Consider the following 24,712-nt stretch of genomic DNA (forward strand, 5'->3'; position numbering starts at 1 on the left):
TCTGGTCCCCTCTAACAAATGAAAAGTACTGAGAGGTTGGTATTCTCTTCATTCAGTGTTGTCTGTCTACAGTTTTGGGGATATCTTGAATGACTGAGGCACTTCATACATGTCTTAGTGGGTATGCCAAGAATGCAAGGCCTTTACTACTCTTTGCCTGGGGTACTTCTCAAGGTTGTGTATGCAGCAAGCAACCTTGAGGTATGAAGTAATACCTTCTTCTGGAACAAAGAGCTGGCTTGCTTACTACTTGCTATAAAATAGTGGGTTCTCCAAGCTTACTGTTCCTCTCCTGTAATGGATCCTGCTACATGTGCAGGCACCCATCTGATCCTCTGCATCTGCCAGTGGCAACTGGGGCTCCAAGAACTGACAACATGCTGACACTTTGGCTACTGTGCTTTCTCTGAGACATAAAGTCTTTTATCTCTGAGCCAGGAGTCTTGTGTCTCCTGTCAGCATTCATGAAACAGTGGTAAACTAACTTGTTAGCTTGCAAATCGGATAAAATCTCACCCTTCACAGTTATTGGCAAAAACAACTGGCTTTGAAATATGTTCTGTAATTGTAACCCTTTGTGTCTGTGGCCAGCATTTGGGGGGGTACCCTTTAAAATCATAGGAAGATTCTTGAAGACCAGAAATATGTCATTTACATACACTATAGGAATATCAAAGTCAAAAAGACAGATCTACCATCGAAAGGAAGGAAATGTTTGCAAATATTTTAATGAGTTGAAACTTGTTTTGCCTGGCTTGCAGGATAGAAGGTTCTGATTTAGGGGTTGTACAACAATTGAATGAAATGAGCTGGGACATATATCAAAGTAACAATACAGAAGAAATGGGAATGTTGATTGCTTCTGGCTTTTCATGCTCACCCATTGCTACCACCCAAGACATCTGAAGCGTTCTGAGTCTGTGAATTTCTTTCTCCTGAAAGAAATAGGGAGGACTGTTGCTCATAATCATAACAGATTAACTGGTACCATCCTTTCCTTCCACTAAAACAACAAAACTGGAAAAATACCTGAAACAGTAGTTGTCAGACACTGGAGACCAGGCAATGCAAAACTGTGAACCCTGAAAGAAGGTAAACAAATGAGGACAGTACTGTGATGACCCTGGCTTTCTAACTAGAAGCCACCAGCCACACGTCATCACGTGGCGTGGGAAGTAAAACAGAACAAAGTGGTCTTGCTGAGTTGAAGGTATTAGAGATTGGCATTCAGGAAAGCTGAAGCTGCTAGAATTTCTAAAGTAGATTACTAGAGAAAAAAGTCTTCCTGTATGAAGAAATAGCTTTAAAAAAGTCTGCCAAGGGCTCCCCTTGAGCTTCCAGCTGAATAAATCCTAAGCAGCACACGTGTAGGGCAGATTTCCACACGATGGACAAAAACAACTACAGGAAAAGAATAACTACTAGGGAGCTCTAAGCTGAACAATTCCCAGAGATAACACAGGGTGGGGAGAGTTTATAGTTCAGAAACAGCCAGAGTGAAGAGACCGTGTTGAATAGTTGAGGCATATAGTAGAAACCACAGAATGGTCACACCTTAGGAGCACATCTAAACTAGACCTAGAGTAAAGACCTCTCTATGCCAGCCAAGGCAAAGCTAAAAACAAGTCTCAGAAGAATCCAGTTGACCTACCATTAGCTAATCTGCCTGTCTGAACAGACCTCAATACTCCTTAAAGGAAGGCAACAAAATCCAGACACTCAACCGCACAACATTTACAATGTCCAGCTCCAATAACAGAAAGATATCTGCAAAATTCCCAAATACGTGGAAATTAAAATATCTCAGGCATCAAAGAAGTAATAGGAGAGAAATTAGAATGCACTTTGAACTGAATAATAATGAAGATGCAACATATCAAAGCTTGGTTATATAAGTAAAGTCATAGTGGAAGATTAGTGACTTTAAGAAATCATAGTAGAAAAGAATAAAAGGGTAAAATTAATGAGTTAAAGTTCCACTATCAGAAGCTAGAACAAAAGGGCAAAGTAAACTCAAAGAAGGCAGAAGAAAGAAAATTATAAAGATAAGAGCAGAAATCAATGAAATAGAAAATAGGCAAACAACAGAGAAAATAATACAACCAAAAGCTAATTTATTGAAAAGACTGATAAAACTGATAAACCTCTAAGCTAGGCTGATCAAAAAGAAGGTAAGATATTAATAACCAGTATCTAGAAAGGAATAGGAGAAATTGCTATAGATATTACAAAATTAAAAGGATAACATGCAAATTATAAGCAAATTTGCCAGTAAATCTGACATCTTAGATGAAATGGAACAATTCCATGAAAAACTATAAAATATCAAATTAACACAAGACGAAAATCTGGAGTCCAATATTTATTAAATAACTTTTATTCCCATTAATAAAACCTCAAGCCCCAGTGACTTCACAGGTGAAGTCTATCAAAAATTTTATGGAGAAATAATACCAATTATATACAAACTATTTCATTCCAAGTAATTCACCAAATTTGCAGAATATGATAATCTCAATAGATCCAGAAAAATATTTGACAAAATCTAATGCCTAATTATGATAAAAATTTCCAGCAAGCTAAAGATAGAAGGGAACTTCCCCAAGCTGATAAAGGGCAGCAACAGAAAACATATGGCAAACATTATACTTAATGGTAACATACTAGATTTTTCCCCTACAATCGGGAGAATGTCAAAGACAAGTGCTCTCCCAGGTCTATTCAACATTGTACTGGAGGTAAGAAGAATTTCAAAAAGTTGATAAAAATTATAAAAGGCATAAAGATCAGAAAAGAATTAAAGCTGTCTCTATTTGCAGATAACGAAGTTTTTTTAAATGTAGAAGATTCTAAGGAATCTAAAATATAACTACTAGAATTAGTAAGGGAATATAAAAGGTTGTAGTAGCCAAGATTAACATTAAAAATTAATTTACTATATACCAGCAGCAAACAGTTGTGAGTTTCCAAAATTTTATTTGTAATAGATTCTAAAACATAAAATATTTAGGGATAAACTTGTCAAAAGTTGTGTATGACCTCTACACTGAAAACTACAAAACATTCCCCTTCTGGGGAAAAATTAAAGACCTAAATAAATGGAGAGAAATACCATATTCTTGGACTGGAAGCAAGCAATGGCATTCTGGTAAACATTTAACAACTGACTCCACCCACAAAACAAAAAGGGCCCCTGTTTGCGGAGGTTGCCAATTTCTGTGGTGTAAATTCTCCCACCCTAGCCAATTTCAAGCCATCAAATGCCTGAAAATTTAATAATCTTGTCTTGTGATTTAGTATGAGCTGTCTTCAGCTCACCAATGATTGAAAGACTTAATAGTGTTAAAATGACAATTCTCACCCAATTGACCAATCTCAATCAGATTGGACCAAGCACTTTTGCAGAAATTGACAACTTAATTATAAAATGTATACGGAAATGCAAAGAAGCAAGAATATCCAGAACAATCTTGACAAAGAAGAACAAAGTTGAAGGACTTAAACTCTGACTTCAAGTGTTACTTTAGAGGTAATCCAGACAATGTGACACTGGCATATGGATAATCAATGGAACAGAACAGAGAGCTCCAAAATAGACCAAGTGTGTGTACAGTCATTTGACTTGCAAAAGTCTTTTTGACAAACAGTGCTAGAATAAATGGAGATCCATATGGTGTAAGAATAATCTTTGGCCCCATGCTTCACACCCTATAAAAATAATTAAGATAGATTGCATACCTAAAATATAAAAGCTGAAGCTATAAAACTTCTAGAAGAAAATATAGGAGAAATCATTCAGTATTTGAGGGTAGGCAAAGTGTTCTTAGGACACAGAATGCAATACACAAAAAAGAAAATATGAAAAACTGGACTTCATCAAATTTTAGAACTTCTGCTCAACATAAGACATCATTATGCAAATGAATAGGCAAGCTACAAACTAGGAAATAACATCCATAAATTACATATCTGTTAAATGCCTGGTAGCCTGGATATATAAAAAACAACAACTCCATAGATAAACAACCAATTAGTAGGAGGCAAACAATTTGAATTCATAAGCACATGAAAAAGTGCTTAAGATAACTAAGTATCAGGAAAATGTAAATTAAACTACAACAAGATACAGCTACACATCCATCAGAAGGGAAAAAATGAAAAAGACTGAAAGATCAAACGTTAGCACAGGTGTGGAGCAACCAGAACTCTCATCCGTTATTGGTGGGAGTGTAAAATGGTACAACCACTTTAGAAAAAATTTTGGCTATTTATTATAAAACTAAGCATACATTTACTCTAAGACCCAGAAACTTTACTCCTATTGATCCAAGAGAAATGAAATATATATATACAAAAAGATTGGTATGAGAATATTTACAGCAGCCTCATTCATCATAGCCAAAACCTGGAGACAGTCTCAGTGTCCATCACAATGAGAATGGATAAACAAATTGTGACTATTACTTAGTCACAAATAAATGAACAAAGAAATACTTGCAACAATGTGGATGAATCTCATAACATGCTGAGTGACCTTATCAAAGAGAGTGTATACTAAATGATTATATTTATAGGAAGTTCTAGAAAAGACAAAGCTAACCTATGGTGGGATAAAAACCAGAACAATGATTATCTCTGGAAGGACAGGAGTAAGAAGCGATTGGGAAAAGGTATGAGGTAACTTTTAGGAATGATGGTATTAAGATTTGTGCACTTCAATGTATGCAAATTTAACCTCAATAGAAAAAAAATGAGAAACATAAATTTTGAATTCTAGTTAATGAAATGCAGGTTGAAGTATACGGCAGTGAAATGTGCTGGTTATTATAATTTACTCTGAAATGCATCATAAAAATAAGATGAACTGATGGATGAATAAAATGATGGATAGATGTGTGATAAAACAAGTTCCTAGTTCTGGCTTACTCCAGAGTCAGTTTAGATACAAGAAACCAGGTTAACCATTTTAGCCAACAAGAGGAAAATACATACCATTGCCAACACTTTACATTGTCTGGATTAACACCATAAGTAAGATGGAACAATTTATGTCTGAGTTAAAGAAATGACAATTGACCACCTAAGGTAGACTCAAGGCATTGTTCTCCGTAATTTTCTTTATCAAGCTAGAAATCTTCCACAGTGCCCTTTAGTGCTTTCTTAAAAGAGTCCTAGTTCTACTTGACTTTACCTCCCTTTTGCCTGGCATTTGCTGTCCAAAGTCTAAAAATGTTCAACAAATGATTTAAAGGCAAAAACAGGGGCCAGCCCCAGTGGCCTCATGGTTAAGTTCAATGCACTCTGCATCAGCGGCCCAGGTTCAGTTCCCAGGTGTGGACCTACACCATTCGTTGGCAGCCATGCTGTGCTGGCAGCCCACATTCTAAAAAATACAGGAAGATTGGCATGAATGTTAGCTCAGGGAGAATCTTCCTCAGCAAAAAAAACAATAAATAAAATAAAGACAAAAACAGGATGAAATCATTCTGATTGACACTCAAACCGAAAATCACATTTCTGCAAACAACCTCATATTCAAAGAGAATCAACAGCAGTGATGAAGAGCTGGACAATCCTTGGTAGCCTCACCTGCAGCTTTGGATGAAGGAAGACCAAAAGGGGGGCTAAGAATAAAAATGTTCTCATAGTCTAGGAAAAGGCTGGTTATTCTCCAGCCATGGTATCAAGTAAGCACCAGAACCAGTTTTAAATCATTGTATCAATTGATGACAACTCACATCAGGAAACATGCTGCCAAAACTCCCCTAATCAGTCACAGCCAAAAGTCAACCAATCAGAAGATTCGTCTTTCGAAAAGACAAGGGGGTCAGCACAGGCACAAAACTTACCAGCTTGAGACTCAAACTTCAGCAAAGCACTGTTGTAGCCCAGAGTAATCAAAATGGACTCCTTCCCCACACGGCAACATTCGGTGTCTCTGTTGAGTAAGCATTTAAAGACACAGACGCCATCAGCTATAGAGGGTGAAAAAAGAAAAAAAAAGGATTAGGAAAATCCATCTCAAGTGTTGTAAAAAAAAGGCTCATCAATGCCATTCCTACACTTCTCTCATGTTCTCAAGGCTCCTCATTTCTTTCTTCTTAATGTAATACCTCCTGGGACATAAGGGGATATGAGGATCAGAGATAAAAGAGATGAATCTAACTATGGCCAAATACCAATTCTTTGCAGGTGAGTTAACACAGGGCTCAAACTGACTCTTATTGGCTCTTGTCATTATGGCCAGGGCCCCATTCCCTATAACCCTAGTGTTCCCCAAATCATTTTGTATTTTTTGACACCATCCCAGGCGAGTCCAAGTAATGTCCATCTGGGTGATTCTTGAGCACACTATGTGCCAGAGATATCACAAAACTCTCTATGGTGTGTATTATCACTACCGATGTTCCTAGGTGAAGACAAGGCAGGGCGTCTGGGTACAAATATGCACAGGTAATAAGTGGCTGAACTGGAATTCAAACCCAGGATTGAACTTGACTCCAAAGCACATGTTATTCCTACCACATTGTGCGGAGGCAAGCATGACAGAGAGAGCATAGTTTCTGCAAGCAGGGCCTGTGTAAGCCGCTAGCATCTCATTAGATTCACCATGGATAACTAGGAACTAACTTGCTAATCCTCCTTTTACAGGTTACACAGGCCTTTAGCATTGGGGCAGCTGTATTCTGGTGGAAAAAGCAATCAACTTGGGGTTTTGTCTTCATCTTTGATATTTACTAACCTAAGAAGCTTCAATCAACTAATCACACTACGTCACAATTTTTTTCATTATGTAAGATGAAATTATTGATGCTTATTTCACAGGCTTTTTGTGAAGGCTGAATAATAAAGGTAAAATTTCTAAAATCCTATTAAAATAATAAGGGACTATTATTATTTCTCTCATTATAAAGTAGATCTTAGTTCCTATCCTTAATGTCCGCTATTCTCCCTTACAAAATCAAATACACTAAGTATATTAGCCTAAAAACATAATTGCATATGGAATTCTACTGTTCATATGAGCATATGAACATTCATGCACACACATTCGAAACACATGCGCACGCAGAGTTAAGATGACCAAATATTTTCAAATATTTTCATCCATTACTTCAAATGAATGCGTACCTCCTGATGGAAGCCTTCACAAATATTTTTCACAAAACATCTTGACTGGTTAAATAGTGCAGATGTTTTGAAAACATTTTTCTGGCATGAAACATGATCACAGGTTTAGTAAGTACAGCCCAGCCAGTGTCTCGAAGGCATCAGTGTCTTCTCGCAGGGGGGTAGCCGTGAATGTAGATGCAGAAGGGGAGAATGGCGCTCTTTTAAACAATGTTTTCTTGAAAGCACAAGAATATTTTTTTTCAAGAAATCAGGATTTTTTAGCATTTGCCAATTGTTTCTCTTGTGGTTTCAGAGTAGAATAAGATGGAAGGAAGATCCTAGGGTTCTACAGTCCTTTGCACAGTCCATCTCTGAGTGCCCACGAAATACTAGTTTCAGGACACCCCTCGGATGCCGAAATTCGCGGATGCTCAAGTCCCTCAGTCAGTCCTCGGTATCTGCGAGTTCCGCATCCAGGGATACAGAAGGTCGACTGTACAGATGAGACTATTGTCATCTGTGAGCTCTTGGCGGACAGGGGCAATTTTACTTTATTTTCAGAATCATTGTCTTTTTTTCTCTGAATCAAAACCTAGGAGAGTACCTGGTACTTAATACATATTTTTTTAATCTGTGAAAGCTTTCTTCTGTGTATTGATTGCATACCATCCCAGAATAGATAAAAAGCTTCAAAATTTATCTAGTTCAATTCTTCTTCACCAGATAAGCTCAGAATTTTTTGTTTTGTCGTGATTTCTTTAGGGTATACCTCGAGTTTCTGGTTTTCCCCCACTTTTATATATTGCAAAATGACCGCCCACATATCCTCTGTACAAATATGAGAGGAGAAGGTCTTTTTAAGCATAACATAAAATCCAGAAACTATTGGTTACTGACATTTTTAAAATCTACCTATGGCAAAAAAAAAATGTTTAGATACTTTAAACAAAATTGAAAAGCAATGATCAGCTGGGAAAATATTTTCAACATATGTGACAAAGACTTAATATCCCCAATATACAGTAAGCTCTAAAAACTAAGAGGAAGCAAGCATCCCAATTGAGAAGTTAGTGAGAGTAATCAATCAGTAGGTAACTCATAACTAGCAAAATGCCAATAGCAAAAAAATGTGAAAAAATAATGAATCTCAGTAATAATCAAAAAATGTGTAAGAATGAGATCTTTTTATCTCTCATTGTCAAAATTTTAAAACTACATATTGACAATATCAAATATTGGAAAGGGTGTGAGATGACAGTGGATGGCAGTTACTAGAATGGGAATTTCTGTATTTCTGGAATGTATTCTGCCCGTATGGTTCAAAATTTAAAATCTATGTATTCTTTGCTAGATGTTCTACTTATAATAATTTCTTCCAGGAAGTGCTTTGTCAAGTGTGGATGAACGGAGACTCAAGGACCTACATCTTAGAGTGGTTTACTATAGCTAGAAAACGCAAGGAAGCTGCGTCCTTCCCTTCATGGCTGGCTAAATCAAACATGGTACCTCCACGTTCAGGTTGCAGAACAGCACATATAACATTATCTCAGTAATCTGATGTTTATCTTTGTGGGAAGCTGTTTAAAAAGACACACACCCAAATGCCATCAGGGGTTTCCTCTGGAGGGAGAGATCTGGACTCACTTTTATTTTTCCTTTTACAAAGTCCTGACATTTGAATTTTCTATGTGACTCTTTACTTTTATAATCAGAAAAAAAAGCTATTTTCATTCAGCAAAAAGAAATCAAACACAGACACACTATCGTTACTAATGTATTTTACCACATTCTCACTCTTGGTGGGTATTACCATTCATTTAATATCTTTACTTATTAAACATTAACTACTACTTCATTCAAAATATTTATTTAGGAATTACTGCTCCAATAGAATCATTATTGGAATTCTTATTTATTTTTTAAATCATTCATGGAAATGAATGTTTTCTCATGTTTTTTGTTTGCTAATCTTATAACTTCTTGTGTTGATTTCCTTTCCTGTCCTTTGACCATGTTAGTACATAAAACAAACATTCTAAATGATTTCTGTTAACTAATGTGAGCAAGATTTTAGGGGAGAGTGTATAATCAACCGAGAAATGTGTCTTTTTAAATTAAAGAATTTATATTAGAGGGGCTAGCCCCGTGGCCGAGTGGTTAAGTCTGCACGCTCCACTTCGTCAGCCTAGGGTTTTGCCGGTTCAGATCGTGGGTGAGGACATGGCACCGCTCATCAGGCCATGCTGAGGTGGCGTCGCACATAGCACAACCAGAGGGACCTACAACTAGAATATACACCTATGTACTGGGGGGCTTTGGGGAGAAGAAGAAGAAGAAAAAAAGAAAAAAAGAAGATTGGCAACAGTTGTTAGCTCAGGTGCCAATCTTTAAAAAAAAAAAAAAGAATTTATATCAGAAAAACGAAGGAATACAATAAAAAATTATTGAGGAGCATATATAAATCCCAGACCAGGAAATATCACTACACTGGAGAAAGTCGGGTGGATTGGAAATCATTTCCAATGTACTTTGTGCTAAGGTACAGAGCATCTACCCTTCTATCAAGTTATTATTACTAGTAATAATAATAATACTACATTTGCGGGACACTCTGACTCCCTTTACAAACCTCTCATTTCATCTTTTCAATGACCGAATAAGGCTGGCTGCTTCTGGGCATTTACTCCCACCCTGCTTTTGTACTTGGCTCTCATCAGCAACACTCCTTACTGCTTCTTCAAAGGGCAAAGCCTGATCTTCTGGTGGCAGCAAAGTAACGCGGAGAATAAGTTTGTGCGCACAAAATTTAGTCAGCTTTAGGAAAGCCCAGAGCCTTGTCATTCCCTGCCCGAGGAAAAGCCTCTTGTTCTCCCAGAGGACTCTCAAAGAAAATCATAATGATGCTGAATCCAGATGCCTCACTCTAGCCTCCACCTCAGCCTCATCTGACAAAACTTCCAAAAGCACAGAAAGAAATCCGGATCTATCCTTTTTACATTTTACAAGTGCAGACAAGTAAATATGGAAAATGCCACAGGGCAAGATCAAGAGACTTGTCCTTGCTTCTTAACCAATATTTCTCTACTTCTCCACATATATGCGCCTTCCCCTTTCAGCCCACGTAAATGCAAAAGTCCAGGCTCCACAGGAAAGCTACAACACTACTTGACCAAGAATATTAGATATCAGTCATGGTCTAGAAGAGAGATTCTAAAATATATTGTTATATATAAATTTCTGGACAGAACAGAACCCATGACCTAATAATATGGCATATAAACCAATTCTTCGCTAAGTGATCCTTTTAATATTTTCCAATCTAGAAATAGGAAGTTAGTCTACCTAGGAAATGTGTCTCCTAGAAAGAGATAATTAAAAAATGATTACATAGGCAGCACCAATATAGAAGGGATAAAATATATAAACAACTGTGCAGTTATTATTTGAAACAAATTTAACCACAGTAAATGAATATAAAGAAAAAAAGGACAGGAATACAGAAATACAAGAAATCTAATATTAAAATTAGGCATCAATACGGATCATATTAATAACATAACTTCTTAAGAGATGTCACAAAATAGTAATAAATGATGTATTCACAGCTTCCTCCTCTCCTCTATCTGGTAAGGAGAATTTTGTATTTCATAGATTTGATTCTAGGCTTTTGAAGTAATGATAGGGAAGAAAAACTGAAAATGGATTGTTCGATTCAGGTTGAAAAGGGCCAAACGATAATAGCAGAAAAGAAATGAATAAAATTTCGATTCAGGTTGAAAAGGGCCAAACGATAATAGTAGAAAAGAAATGAATAAAATGGGAAGATAAGCAGCAAAAGGAAGAAAGGACTTGGAGGAGGTTTTAGAGTTAAGAACTGGGGTGGCTGCCATACATGAGAGACAGAGACAGACAGAGATGGAAGAGGGGCTTGTAAGACATCAGTCTCAGAGGAACAACACTAATACCATCAGCATTATTTACGATTACTGAAACAGTTGTCTGGTGGCTTTGGTTTGGTTTGGGTTGTTTATTTTTTCCCCCAACTGCTCTCTCCTTCCTCTACATTCTGTTTTCTAGTTTTACTAAGTCTACACTGTGAAATCATAAGTCGTTACATAGTAATATTGTTCCCTTTTGGCCCTCATTTAATAACTACTTCCTGCTCACCACCATTCCTACATAGCTGTCTCTCTAGTCATTTCAGTTGTAAACCCAAAGCGATTTTCTAGTAGAATCTTTTTTTTTTCTTTTAAAGATTTTTTTTTTCCTTTTTTCTCCCCAAAGCCCCCTGGTACATAGTTGTATGTTCTTCGTTGTGGGTCCTTCTAGTTTTGGCATGTGGGACGCTGCCCCAGCGTGGCTTGATGAGCAGTGCCATGTCCGCGCCCAGGATTCGAACCAACGAAACACTGGGCCGCCTACAGTGGAGCGCGCGAACTTAACCACTCGGCCACGGGGCCAGCCCCTCTAGTAGAATCTTAGGAAGGTCTCACTGAAACAAATTCTTTAGCAGATTCCTTGGGAGGGGTCATGGGAACAATATTCCCCAAATTCTTGCATGCCCATGATTGTCGTTGTCTTTTTATATTTTCAAAGGTCAGCTTTTCTCGATATAAAATTCTTGGCTAAGATTTTCTTTCTCTGAGGATCTTTAATATGTTACTCCTTATACAGCATTACTGTCAAAAGTCTAAAGATAATCTAATTTTCATTATCTTACAAGTAATATACTAATGTTGTCTAGATAGACAAAGGATTTTTTCTCTTTCTTTAGAGGCCAGTAATTTTTACCAGAATGTATCTTATGCTGGCCATTCTAGATTAATATTTTTAGGATAAAGTTTATTTTTTCAATTGTTTTTATTTTGGCAAAATTTTCTCAATTATAATTTTACTATTTTTTTCTTCATTCATTATTGTGTTTAAAGACCCTTATGTGTGTGTTGGATCTTCTTTGCTTATCTTCAATTTTCTAACTTTGTTTCTATCTCTTTTACATTTCCTTTTACATTTTAAAATTTTCCATCTTTTCTCTTTTATTTGATGTATTTTCTTATTCCCCCTAATTTATCCTTCCTTTCTAAAATTTTGATTTTATTTTTAATTATTTTATTTCTAATTATTTGTTGAATTCTGTCATTGCATTTCTGAGTTTTTCTAATTCTGATTTGTGTTATTCTTTCACACCCTGTATAATTTTCTGAATGTCTCTTAATTTGTTTTGCAAATTAATCTTACAGACGTATTTTTGGAGCATGTCCTTCTAGCATGCTTTCATTGTTAGTAAGGATGTTATTCTGCCTTTTACTGCCTTTTTTCTTATAGTACCTCTGTATGGCATTGGACCTCAATACTTTTCTGTTGCTCATTTTTATGTGAATATCATTTTCCTGAACTTTTAAAGGGATGAAAATTGCACATATAGTTTTATAAGAAACTACCATATTCTTTTCCAGAGTGACTGTGCCATTTAGTGTTCCCATCAGCAATGGATGAATGATCCAGTTTCTCCACATTCTTGACAACATTTGGTGTTGTCACTATTTTTGCTTCAGACATTCTCATGGTTGTTCAGTGATATCTCATGGTGTGTTCAATTTGCACTTCCCTGATGGCTAACTATGCTGAATGTCTTTTCATATGCTTATTTACCATCAGTATATCCTCTTCAGTGAATGTCTATTTACGTCTTTTACCCATTTTTTTTACTTGAGTTTTGAGAGTTCTCCATATATTCTAAATACTAGCCCTTTGTCAGATATGTGATTTGCAAATATTTTCTTCCATTCTATAGTCTGTCTTTTCATCTTCTTAAGAAGATCTTTCAGAGTAAAAAGTTTTTAATTTTGATGAGGTCCAATTGATCTATTCTTCCCTTTGTACATCATCTTCTGGAGTCAAGTCTAAGAACTCTTCACTTGAGTCCCTTGACCTTGCTCATTCTACAGTTTCATGGCATCTTACTGGACAACTGTGACAGTCTCTCCATTGCTATCTGCTCAGGCAATTAAAAATGAGTTCACACTACTCCAAGCTGCCAGATTACAATTAACGAAGCACATGTGCAGTCATTGCAATGCTCTGCTCAAACCTTCAAAGATTCCCCCACTGAATATTAAAGTACAGACTCTCCTGCCTGGAACTGTAAATCCCCCAGGCACCTTTCCTGCTTTGTCCAAACAACCCCCACCTCCCAGCCCCCTAAATATATACCATACTCCAGCCAAACTACCAGCTGCTCTTCAAAAGGGGCTTATGATTATGGTGGCAGTAGAGATGTGAATTGGAAGAGCAGGACTTCTGAAGTGATACAGCTCCCCTTCTGTTACTGAAAATATTACCTAATTTTTCAATGTCCATCTCAAATGCCGCCACATCCATGGCACCTTTCCTGATTGCCTCCAACTGGTATATGTTACCTTGCTCACTTCACTAACCCAACAGCACTTGCACCTCTCTTACAGCACTTAGCTTATTCTCCCATTTATACCCCAGTCTTATCCATTTTGCAAGATGTCAGACTGTGCATGGGCAGGAATTGTGTCCTCCTTATCTTTGATGCCTCTGGAGGACCTGGTACATGCAGGGACCATGAATTATCCACTTGACTGGAACCACCATCAACATCACTCCAGTTCAGGCACACATGGCCTATTTGTCATATGCACTGTTAAAAATAAAGTAAAAGACAAACTTATCTCATCTTTGTAGCCTCTGAATAAGCTTTAAAATAGTTTTTAAACATTCCATCTTTTCTTCCACATTCTTCTCTCCACACATAACCACAGTAGAAAGAAGAACAAATAAACACTGGAACCAACTCCATAATGAGATTTTAAACACCTCTGTGACTGATATTTTCAAATCAGAAGGAAGCAACATTTCATTCTGCCTTTAGTGAAAGAGTATGCCACTTCCCTAAGAGCTTCTCTAGGAACCTATGTGGCCTCAAATTTATTTGCAATGCTTGTCTGAGTAATCCTTCAGCTCCCCTGCAATTTCTCCTGGCAGGAAAGTGACTAGGTGTCAGAGAGCCCATGGCTACTAGAAATTCTAGGAAAAGGAGTAGTAGATCTTGTTCTTTTTTTAATCTCAACTCTTTTCTATCAAGCATATGTCTATTGTTTCCAGCACAGCACTCAGTACATAGAACATGATTGATACATGCTTATTGAATTAAACAATTTAATCAATGCAGTCACAGAAACCTTAGTCACTTCCTAAACCACATAAAAATAAAGAATGAAATCTCAGAGCATTCCAGATATCAAAGTGTCAATCAAACACTTGGCATTTTTAGCTGACATTTTTCTTTTCAACTCTGGCAAATGGTTTGGATCTTTTGGTTTATAAAATGTTTTTCCAGTTATGATAAGAGGTCAAGAAAAAGTTCACTTCCTCATTTTTCCATAAGAATGTAAGATTCTTCCTACTGTCCCTGAAGAAGCTGCTTCTCTCAGACTTAAATTTAATTTCCTTTTGAAAGTCTCTTTAGGGTAACTAAATATTGTAGTGTCTACATTCTTTCTGGGCAGAATTTTCTCAGATCACAGCTTTCTCTTTGTGGTTTCTAGAGACTATAAACTATCCTCTTAAAATCACTCAGTCGGGGATAATTGTTCTGATGTGAATTCACCAGATATAACAACAAAAAATTGGGAGCTTCCAAAGACACCGTATAAAATAACAACTTTGCTGTCAAGAACTCTTCTACAGATTCATTTCTGTTTTCTCCATGCCACAGATGTGGGGGAACCTGATGTCTGCAAGCCTTGGTTTGGAGATTTATTCATACACACACGTGCAGCTAACACTTATAAGCATCTGCTATAAGCCAGTCACTATTGACTGGCACTAGAGGAAGATGCAAAGATAAATAAACTGTAGCCACAGCCTTGGGAGAGCTCGCAGTGCAAGGAAAAGAGGTCTGTTCAAATGCTATGGAACCCCAGAAAAACAAGCAGCTAATTTTGCCTAGGAGATCCCTCATAGGAGACATTATGCTGGACTTGAGCTTTGGAAGAAAAGTTAAGACCTTTCCACATAGTAAGGAAAAAAGGTGGAAAGGTCATTCCAAGCATAGGGAACAGCCTATGTAAAAGGCTAGTGAATGAACACATCATGAATGAATACAGCAGATCTGGAAATGAGGAGTAGTTCCACGTGGTTTGCAGGTGGAGTAATGAGTGTTAATACATCGGTCTGAATAGGAAGACTGGAACAGGGATTTTAAAAGGTTTTGATTTGCTGCAATTAATGTTGCCATTTTGACTGACAAGTTGCTCATAGAGAGAATGGGGCAACTGAGCAGCTAGCTGCCTTATTTGAGAACTTTCACATCCTTTACCTCACTTGTTCCTCACTGCTATGTCATGGGGTGGGGCTCCTCATGCCCATTCAGTAAACAGGAAACCTGAGGCTTACAGTTTTGGGGGATTTACTTAAACTCACATTAGTCTGGATTGCTTCAAAGTCTGTTCTCATTGCTCTGCATTATGTAGCTCCCTGTGACAAGTAAAAAGACAGGGGAAAAGGACAGATAAAAGCATTTCAAAATTTCTCAATACATGAGCTCTAAAATCCTGTTTTCAAAGCAATAAGGTGCAAATATCCCCTTTTTCTACTCAATCTTAGCTACTCTTAAAAGCATTTCAAACCCACCTGCTCCATGAGGAATATGGGACCACGCTAGTCCATAAATATCACCCTTGCCAGAAACTGATTAAGGATAGACTTCTTTCCACCCTTAATTTCCTGCCATAAATTATTTATCTGCTCTTTTTGAACAAGTCCTATCTCCACCTTAATTGATAATCTTCAGAGGACTTATTCATGTCTTTTTACTTGACAATCCCCAGCTCAATGCCTTGCACACAATACATATTCACGAAATGATGGTTCCCCAAGTGTGGATCAAGACTATTTGACCTGACACTGAGAAAAGTTTTGAAAAGACTCTGTAGCAGTCTCTCCAAAAAGATTATGGAGCCCAGCTGGTTTTACAAGGAATATTTTATCAAATGGTTGAGGTAGTGTTAGTTTCTATGCTACTTAAGCTGCTCCAGAACAGAGGAAAAGATGGAATTCATCCTAAATCATGTACAAAGTCAATATAATAAAACTTGACAAAGATACCCCCAAAATAAACACTAAATTCCATTATGAGGGCCGGCCCCATGGCTGAGTGGTTAAGTTCATGCGCTTCAGTTCGGCGGCCCAGGATTTCGCCGGTTCAGATCCTGGGCGCAGACATGGCACCACTCATCGGGTCATGCTGAGGTGGCATCCCATATAGCACGACCAGAGGCACTCACAACTAGAATATACAACTATGTACCAGTGTGTGGGGGGGTGGTTTGGGGAGAAGAAGAAAAAAAAGATTGGAACAGATGTTACCACAGGTGCCAATCTTTAATAAATAAATAAATAAATAAATTCCATTATGTCGGGGGCCGGCCCATCACCAAGTGGTTAAATTCACACACTCCAATTCGGAGGCCCAGGTTTTCACAAGCTTGGATCATGGGCGTGGACCTTGTACTGCTCATCAAGCCACACTGAGGTGGCATCTCACATAGCAGAACTACCTACAGCAGAAAGACCTATAACTAGAATATACAACTACGTACTGGGAGACATTGGAGAGAAGAAGAGATAAAAAGATTGGCAACAGATGTTAGCTCAGGGCCAATCTTTAATAAATAAATAAATAAAAATAAACTAAGTTAACAAAGAAATAAATTCCATTATGAGTATGGAGTGAAGATGGAGATGACCTAGGTTTGAACCCTGGTTAGAGCACTTACTAGCTTATTTCCTTGGGAATATTATTTAACTTTTCTATAACTATGCTTTTTATTCCTGATAACATAATAAACAAAATAATAGTACAATGTGACAATACAGGTTTAAAGTTGAACAAAAGTGATAATAATGATGATGATGCTCACATTTATCATTTGCCCAGCACTGTCCTAAGCCCTTTAAATGAAGTAACATCTAATCTTCACAACAACCCTGAGGTAGATATTAGTCTAATCCTCACTTTAAAAGTGAAGTAACTGAGACAGTAAGAAAAGTACCACAGTTCCATAACTTTTATCTGGTTGAGACAGGATTCGAACACAGGCAGTCTGGCTCCAGGTCTCATACTATCTGGAACTCCTCTAGTCATTAATATTAAGGTCATATTAACATGTTGAAGGAAAATATGTGATGCACTTTATCAATGGAGAAAATAAAGAGCAGGAGAAAAAAAACAAAAACTTTCACTCACACACAAGACTTAGCAATCTGGGGTAAACTTTTATTACAATAAAGAATATTTGCATCAAACCAAAAGTCAATGTTGTTCTTAAGTTTCAAATTAATTTAAAGTCACAAATAAGACCAAAGAATTTGAACAAGTCTCTATTAATTGACATTGTTATGAGAGTTCTAGCCAATGCAATAAAACATGAAAACAAACAAGAGTTATAAATATTAGAAAGGAAGTGGTTTGATTGTGGATCTGAAAGAATCAAGAGAATCAACTTAAAACTTCCACTAATTAGAGAGTTGAGAAAGGGAACTAGTTACAAAATAAAATTACTAAACAGTTGTTCTATGTATCTGCACAAAAAACTATTAAAAGTATAATTTTATTTTAAATAGCAAAAAAATTATAAAACAATTAGAAATAAAGTGAGTAAGAAATGTGAAGGACTAGATCATATGAACAGAAGAGAACTACAAAAGCTGGGGTCAGCAAAAGACAAATAAATGCAAAGTCTTGAAGTTGCCTGTAATTCCAAGATTTTCAGTGAGTGTGTGTGGCAGGGAGGAAACTGACCCATGATTCTAAATTTTGCTCAAGAAAGTAAATGGACGGAAAAGGCCAAGGATTTCTTTTTCTTTTATGGTTAGGGGAAGGCAAATAGATAGCCAGATACAGTATTATCAGAAATTAAAAGTTAAATAAGAAAGCTATGTAGTACAGATACATCAGTAAGCAAACGGATGAATGTCATAGAAAAGAAAATACCAGAAATAAAGTTATCTAAGAATTTAGTATTTGACAAAGGTGACATTTCAAGTTAATGTGTAAAGGATTGCTTTTTAAACAAATGATGTAGCACAACAGTTGAATAAAATTTAGTTCCATGACAGAGGGAAAGTTTTATTAATTGAGAGGAAATTTACCTTTCTTTTCTCTTTCTCCATTCTGCTGGCTGCAAAGCAGATGTGATGACTGGAGCTCTATTAGCCATTTTGTAACCATTAATATGAGTAGAGCTGAGTGGCAGAGTAATGAGTTGAAAGAAAGCTAGGTTCCTGAAGATTTCCTGGAGCTAATCCGGTACTGTTAACCACTGAGTTTCTTTAATGTGAGAGAAAAGTGGACTTCTATTTTTTTAAGACACTGTTACATGGGAGTTTCCTGTTACATGCAGCAAAATTGAATCCTAACTAATACAGATTCCTACCTAGCAATTTACACTCAAATAAACATTTACTTTTTAAAGAATAAATAGCCATTTTCAAAATAAGGTAGAATATAGAAAGGCATCTCTCAAATCTTAGAATAGAGAAGGCTTAAGTGTACATGCAAAGGCAAAATATGTAAAGAAAATTTGTGTAGGAATCAAACTTTTTCAAATGGGATCGTTTTCTTTATTTCTTTTTCAGATAATTCATTGTTAGTGAAAAAGGGTGTTTTAAATGATGAGAGAGGTACATGAAAAAGTAGACACAATAAAGAAAAAACAAGGAAGATAAAGAAAGCATGTATGGATATAAAATGGAAACAAATAGAAATTTTATAAATTAAAAAAATTAAAACAACAGATGAGTTTAAAAACAGATTAGATACAGCTGAATAAAGATTAATGAACAGAAAACACAATTAGACAATTTTATAGACTGCCTCAGGGAAAGATACAGACAGAAAATGTGAAATCAGTTAAGAGACTGAGGACATAACAAGAAGATCTAATACACATTTAATAGGAGTTCTACAAGAAGAGAATAGAGAGGATAGGGGAGAAATAACACTTGAACATATAATGGATGAAAATGTGCTAAAACTTATGGAAAACATGAGTCATCATATACTAGAAGCATGAGTTACCACCAGGAAAATAAATTCTATCTTTAGATACACAGTAGTGAAACATCAGTATACCAAATCAAAGAGGAAATCAGGAAAGCAGCCAGAAAATAAAAAGCAAATCAACTACATAGGAATGGAAATTATACTGACAATTGACAAAAGAAAGGAGGTTGTTCCTATTATAAACAATTTTCAGGATCAGAAATCAAGAAAACTATTTTTTTACTTAGAAAGCTGACCCTCTGGTCATAACATGTGAAATGTATTAATTCCTATGAAACCAAAGGCTCAAAGCCAAAGTTTAGGTTTTATATCAAGCTCTTTTTATAAAATGATTGACTCAAAAGACACTAGAGGTCATCTTACCCAACTGGCTCATTTAATAAATAAGAACCAGAAACTCAGGCTGTAGAGTGATTTGACCAAGACCATATAGTTAGTTAACAGCAAATCTGGGACTAGAACTTTAATACCCTCCATTAACCTCCTTGTAAGTGGAAATCTTCAAAGTTGGGATTTTCTTTAGCTGGTTACATTTGCCTTAAAACACTTATTCAAAAAATCTTAAATCATCTGCCAATTTATGACGTTCACATCTACATGGCCTCTTACACTAATAATGATTACCACAGATTAGAGAACGGATCAAAGGATGGTCAGGCAAATCAGAAACTCTGGAAAGTCAGAATTAGCTCTTGTGTAGTTTGGATAGCTTACTGCAGAGACACTCCATGGGAATTGGTCCTTTCTATCCAATGTAAGAGACTGCACAAGTCTCTCTTGCATGCACTATAATAGCATTGGCATTGCTCAGCACTACTGAAGTCCTGTGGCTATGTTGTAGTTGTGCTACTTCTGCCTGGAGAAATCCGAGAACATGCTATCACCTTCCTTACTACCTTCAGGTGGTAAGTAATTTATGCGAGAGTCAAGATTCTGGATGGTAGTAGGGATAATTTACACATTGAAACAGAAATACGCTTGGGAATATTAAGCTCAAGTTATCTCTTTACCAAGTAAATGAGGAATCTCTTACTATGAGTTAAGCCTAGAATTCTAGAGCTGAAAAGAACTCAAACTCTCTAAATTGTTGCTGCTCAAAGTGTGTTCCACAGACCAGTAGCTTTAGCATCACCTGAAGCTTGTTAGAAATGTGGCTTCTCAGGCCTACCCTAGATTCTGAATGAGAGTATGTATCTCATCAAGATCCCAGATGACTCACATAAACAAGAAAGTTTGAGAAAGACTGCTCTAATCATCCAAAATCAAGGGTTGTCCATCCTATGTTTTGTGTCACACCGCGTATTTCCTTTTTATTTTCCTTTCTGTTCATTCATTCCTTTATAGCACATGTGCCTATATTCTTAGCTTCTTTGCTATTTGAAAAATAAAATTCCTAGAAGTGACCACTAGACCTCAAAACACCATTAGAACCATCAGACATTTGACTAAATCACTTTCCCATTCAAAAATAATTTCTAACACCTCTAAATTAAGCTTAATTCAATGATTGCTTCAATTACCCTTGAGAAATAGGTAATTTAACATTTTTGCTCTTTTGTATGCATAAAGTTTAAGCTAGGTTCCTGGGACTAATTCCAATGTGGGGTGTAGGGGGGTGGTCCTCCCATACTAACAAGCAATTCTCTAGACACCAGCAGGGTATCTTGAGAATTCAATTCACTTCTGACCCTACCCAGAGATAGCATCTGATTCCATAGGTTAAGGGTTCAGTCCTACAAGACTGCACCCCACCCCCACCCCACCACTTCAGAGGCCACTTGCAAGCCGAGGTTGTCACCTATACTTCTGACTGACAGGTATAGAACAGAGGTTCCCATGACCCCCTCTTTTGGTTTGATTAATTTGCTAGAATGGCTCACAGAACTCAGAGAAATATTTTATTTACTAGATTACCAGTTTATTACAAAAGGATATAACTCAGAAACAGTCAGACAGAAGAGATGAATAGGGCAAGGCATGGGTAAAAGGAGTGGACCTTCTATGCCCTCTTTAGGCTTGCGACTCTTTCAGCACCTCCACATGAAACCAAAGAAAAATACAGTAGAAAGGATCAATGAAACTAAGAGCTGATTCTTTGAGAAGATAAACAAAATGAATGCAGCAATACATTAAAAAGATCATACACCATGATCAAATGAGATTTATGCCAGGGATGCAGGGATGGTTCAGCATCCACAAATCAATCAAAGTCATACACCACATTAACAAAATGAGGAATAAAAACCACATGATCATCTCAATAGACACAGAGAAAGCATTTGACAAGATCCAACTTCCATTTATGATAAAAACTCTCAATGAAATGGGTATAGAAGGAAGTACCTCAACATAGTAAAGGCCGTATATGACAAACCCACAGCCAACACCATACTTAATGGGGAAAAACTGAAAGTCATCCCTCTTAGAACAGGAACAAGACAAGGGTGCCTACCCTTGCCACTCTTATTCAATACAGTACTGGAGGTTTTGGCCAGAGCAATTAGGCAAGAAAAGGAAATAAAAGGAATCCAAATAGGCAATGAAGAAGTGAAACTCTTGCTCTTTGCAGACTACATGATTTTATATACAGAAAACCCTAAAGAATCCATCAGAAAACTGTTAAAAATAATCAACAACTACAGCAAAGTTGCAGGATACAAAAGCAACTTACAAAAGTCAGTTGCATTTCTATACTCTAATAATGAACCAACAGAAAGAGAACTCAAGAACACAATCCCACTTACAATCGCGACAAAAAGAATAAAATATCTAGGAATAAATTTAACCAAGGAGGTGAAAGACTTATACAATGAAAACTATAAGACACTGTTGAAAGAAATCAATGATGACATAAAGAAATGGAAAGATATTCCATGCACGTAGATTGGAAGAATAAACATAGCTAAAATGTCCATACTACTTAAAGTAATCTACAGATTCAATGCAATCTCAGTCAGAATCCCAATGACATTCTTCAGGGAAACAGAACAAAGAATCCTCAAATTTATATGGGGCAACAAAAGACCGCAAATAGCTAAAGCAATCCTGAGAAAAAAGAACAAAGCTGGAGGCATCACAATCCCTTACTTCAAAATATACCACAAAGCTATAGTAATCAAAACAGCATGATACCGGTACAAAAACAGACACACAGATCAATGGAACAGAATTGAAAGCCCAGATATAAACCCACACATTATCAACAGCTAATCTTCAACAAAGGAGCTAAGAACATACAACGGAGAAAGGAAAGTCCCTTCAATAAATGGTGTTGGGAAAACTGGATAAGAATGAAAGTAAACCATTATCTTTCGCTATACACAAAACTAATTCAAAATGGATGAAAGACTTGAAGCTAAGACGTGAAACCGTAAAACTCCCAGAAGAAAATATAGGCAGTACACTCTTTGACGTCGGTCTTAGAAGGATCTTTTCTAACGCCATGTCTGCTTGGACAAGTGAAAAAAAGAGAAAATAAACAAGTGGAACTTCATCAGACTAATGAGCTTCTGCAAGGCAAAGGAACAAACTGAAAAGACAACTCACCAACTGGGAGAAAATATTTTACAAATTATATATCTGGCAAGGGGTTAATCTCCAATATATATAAAGAACTCACACAACTGAACAAAAAAAAACAAACAACCCAATCAAAAAATGGGCAGAGGATATGAACAGACATTTTTCCAAAGAAAATATACAGATGGCCAATAGGCACATGGAAAGACGTTCAATATCACTAATCATCAGGGAAATTCAAATCAAAGCTACACTCAGATATCACCTTGCACCTGTTAGAATAGCTATAATCACCAAGACAAAAAATAACAAATGCTGGAGAGGATGTGGAGAAAAGGGAACCCTCATACACTGCTGGTGGGAATGCAAACTGGGACAGCCACTATGGAAAACAGTATGGAGATTTCTCAAAAAATTAAAAATAGAAATACAATATGACCTAGCTATCCAACTACTGGGTATTTATCCAAAGAACTTGATATCAACATTTCGAAGAGACTTACACACGCCTATGTTCATTGCTGCATTATTCACTATAGCCAAGAAGTGGAAGCAACCCAAGTGCCCATCAAATGGTGATCGGATAAAGAAGATGTGACATATATATATACACACACAATGGAATAAAACTCAGTCATAATAAAAGACAAAATCGTCCCATTCCCAACAACATGGATGGACCTTGAAGGTGTTATGTTAAGTGAAATAAGCCTGACAGAGAAAGACAAACACTGTGTGATTTCACTCATACATGGAAGATAAACAAACACATGGACAAAGAGAACAGTTTAGTGGCTACCAGAGGTGAAGAGGGTTGGAGGATGGACACAAGGGTGAAGGGGCACATTTATATGGTGACTGACAAATAATAATGTACAACTGAAACTTCACAATGTTATAAACTATTATGATTTCAATAAAAAATATATATAGGTAAATTGCTATATAAACTTGGGCTGCAGAATATATGTATACCTTTTCCAGGCATGATATCGAAGACAGAAGCCGTGAAGGAAAAAACCAAATATATTTGACAGTCTATTTTTTAAAAGCTCATCAATTTAAGATAAATTAGAAACTGGAAATATGCTGCAATGTATAACAAAAGGATGATATCTTTAAAGACCCACAAAGAGATAAGCAACATTGTTGTTTTTATCAAATACGTGGTTTTTTTTTTACATTTTTAGTGAATGTGAGTTAAAATACAGAGAAATAGCACTCTCCTATGATGAGAGTGTAAATGATAGAATATTTGGGAAGGGTAATTTGGTAATATATATCAAAAGCTTTTAAAATAATCATGCCCTCTGACCCAGTAATTTCAGTTTGATGAGTTTATCCTTAGACTCTAATAAAGATTGTGCAGAAAGATTTAATTACAATTCTATTCATCATAGTGCTGCTTGTGCTTTTGGAAAATTGGAGAACTTTAAAATGTCAAGCAACAGGGGATTAATTAAATAGATCCTGGTAATCCACTTAAAGCAACACCATGAAATTGCCAAAAATAATATCAACCTGGATGGTTGTTCTTCATGTATCCTAAGAGAATAAAATGTTTTGTATAACCTAATTATATAAGGAAAAAAATTATACACTTAGAAAAGTGTCTGGAAGCCTAGGCACTGAAGCTTTAAGAGTGTTTTTTTTCTAGTAGGTAAAATTACGGGTTATCTTCTTACTTGTCTCCATTTTTTTGCTTTTCTAGTAATTAATATGCATAGCTTTCTTAATAATAAAAGTTATTTTTATAAAAAAGCGAAACAGCATATATCTCATATGCCTTGAAGTGGTAATAAGCACTTGGTATTATATTGAATTCAAAAAGCACAGAAAATGAATCATCTGTATGTATAAGACTACACTGAAATTGCACTCTAGGGAATTATTAGAATCCATCTGACACTGAATTCGCTAGGCGCACCATAAAGGATGAGAGCAACAAGACTGAGTGTGCCTGTCTTCCCACATTTCCCTAAAAAT

The 24,712-nt window shown here is 36.4% G+C and overlaps 1 protein-coding gene across 2 annotated transcripts in view; it reads right to left on the reverse strand.

Moving 5' to 3' along the window:
• LOC100058496 (histone-arginine methyltransferase CARM1) overlaps positions 1–24,712 on the reverse strand; it is a 255,612-nt gene that overhangs the window by 149,054 nt on the left and 81,846 nt on the right. For both annotated transcript variants that reach the window (XM_023627281.2, XM_023627282.2), the window contains exon 2: positions 5,850–5,975. In XM_023627281.2, the coding sequence (XP_023483049.1) occupies positions 5,850–5,975 (126 nt within the window). The remainder of the gene's footprint in view (positions 1–5,849; positions 5,976–24,712) is intronic.

The sequence above is a fragment of the Equus caballus genome, chromosome 23 (assembly GCF_041296265.1).
Source record: "Equus caballus isolate H_3958 breed thoroughbred chromosome 23, TB-T2T, whole genome shotgun sequence".
NCBI classification, from domain to species: Eukaryota; Metazoa; Chordata; class Mammalia; order Perissodactyla; family Equidae; genus Equus; species Equus caballus.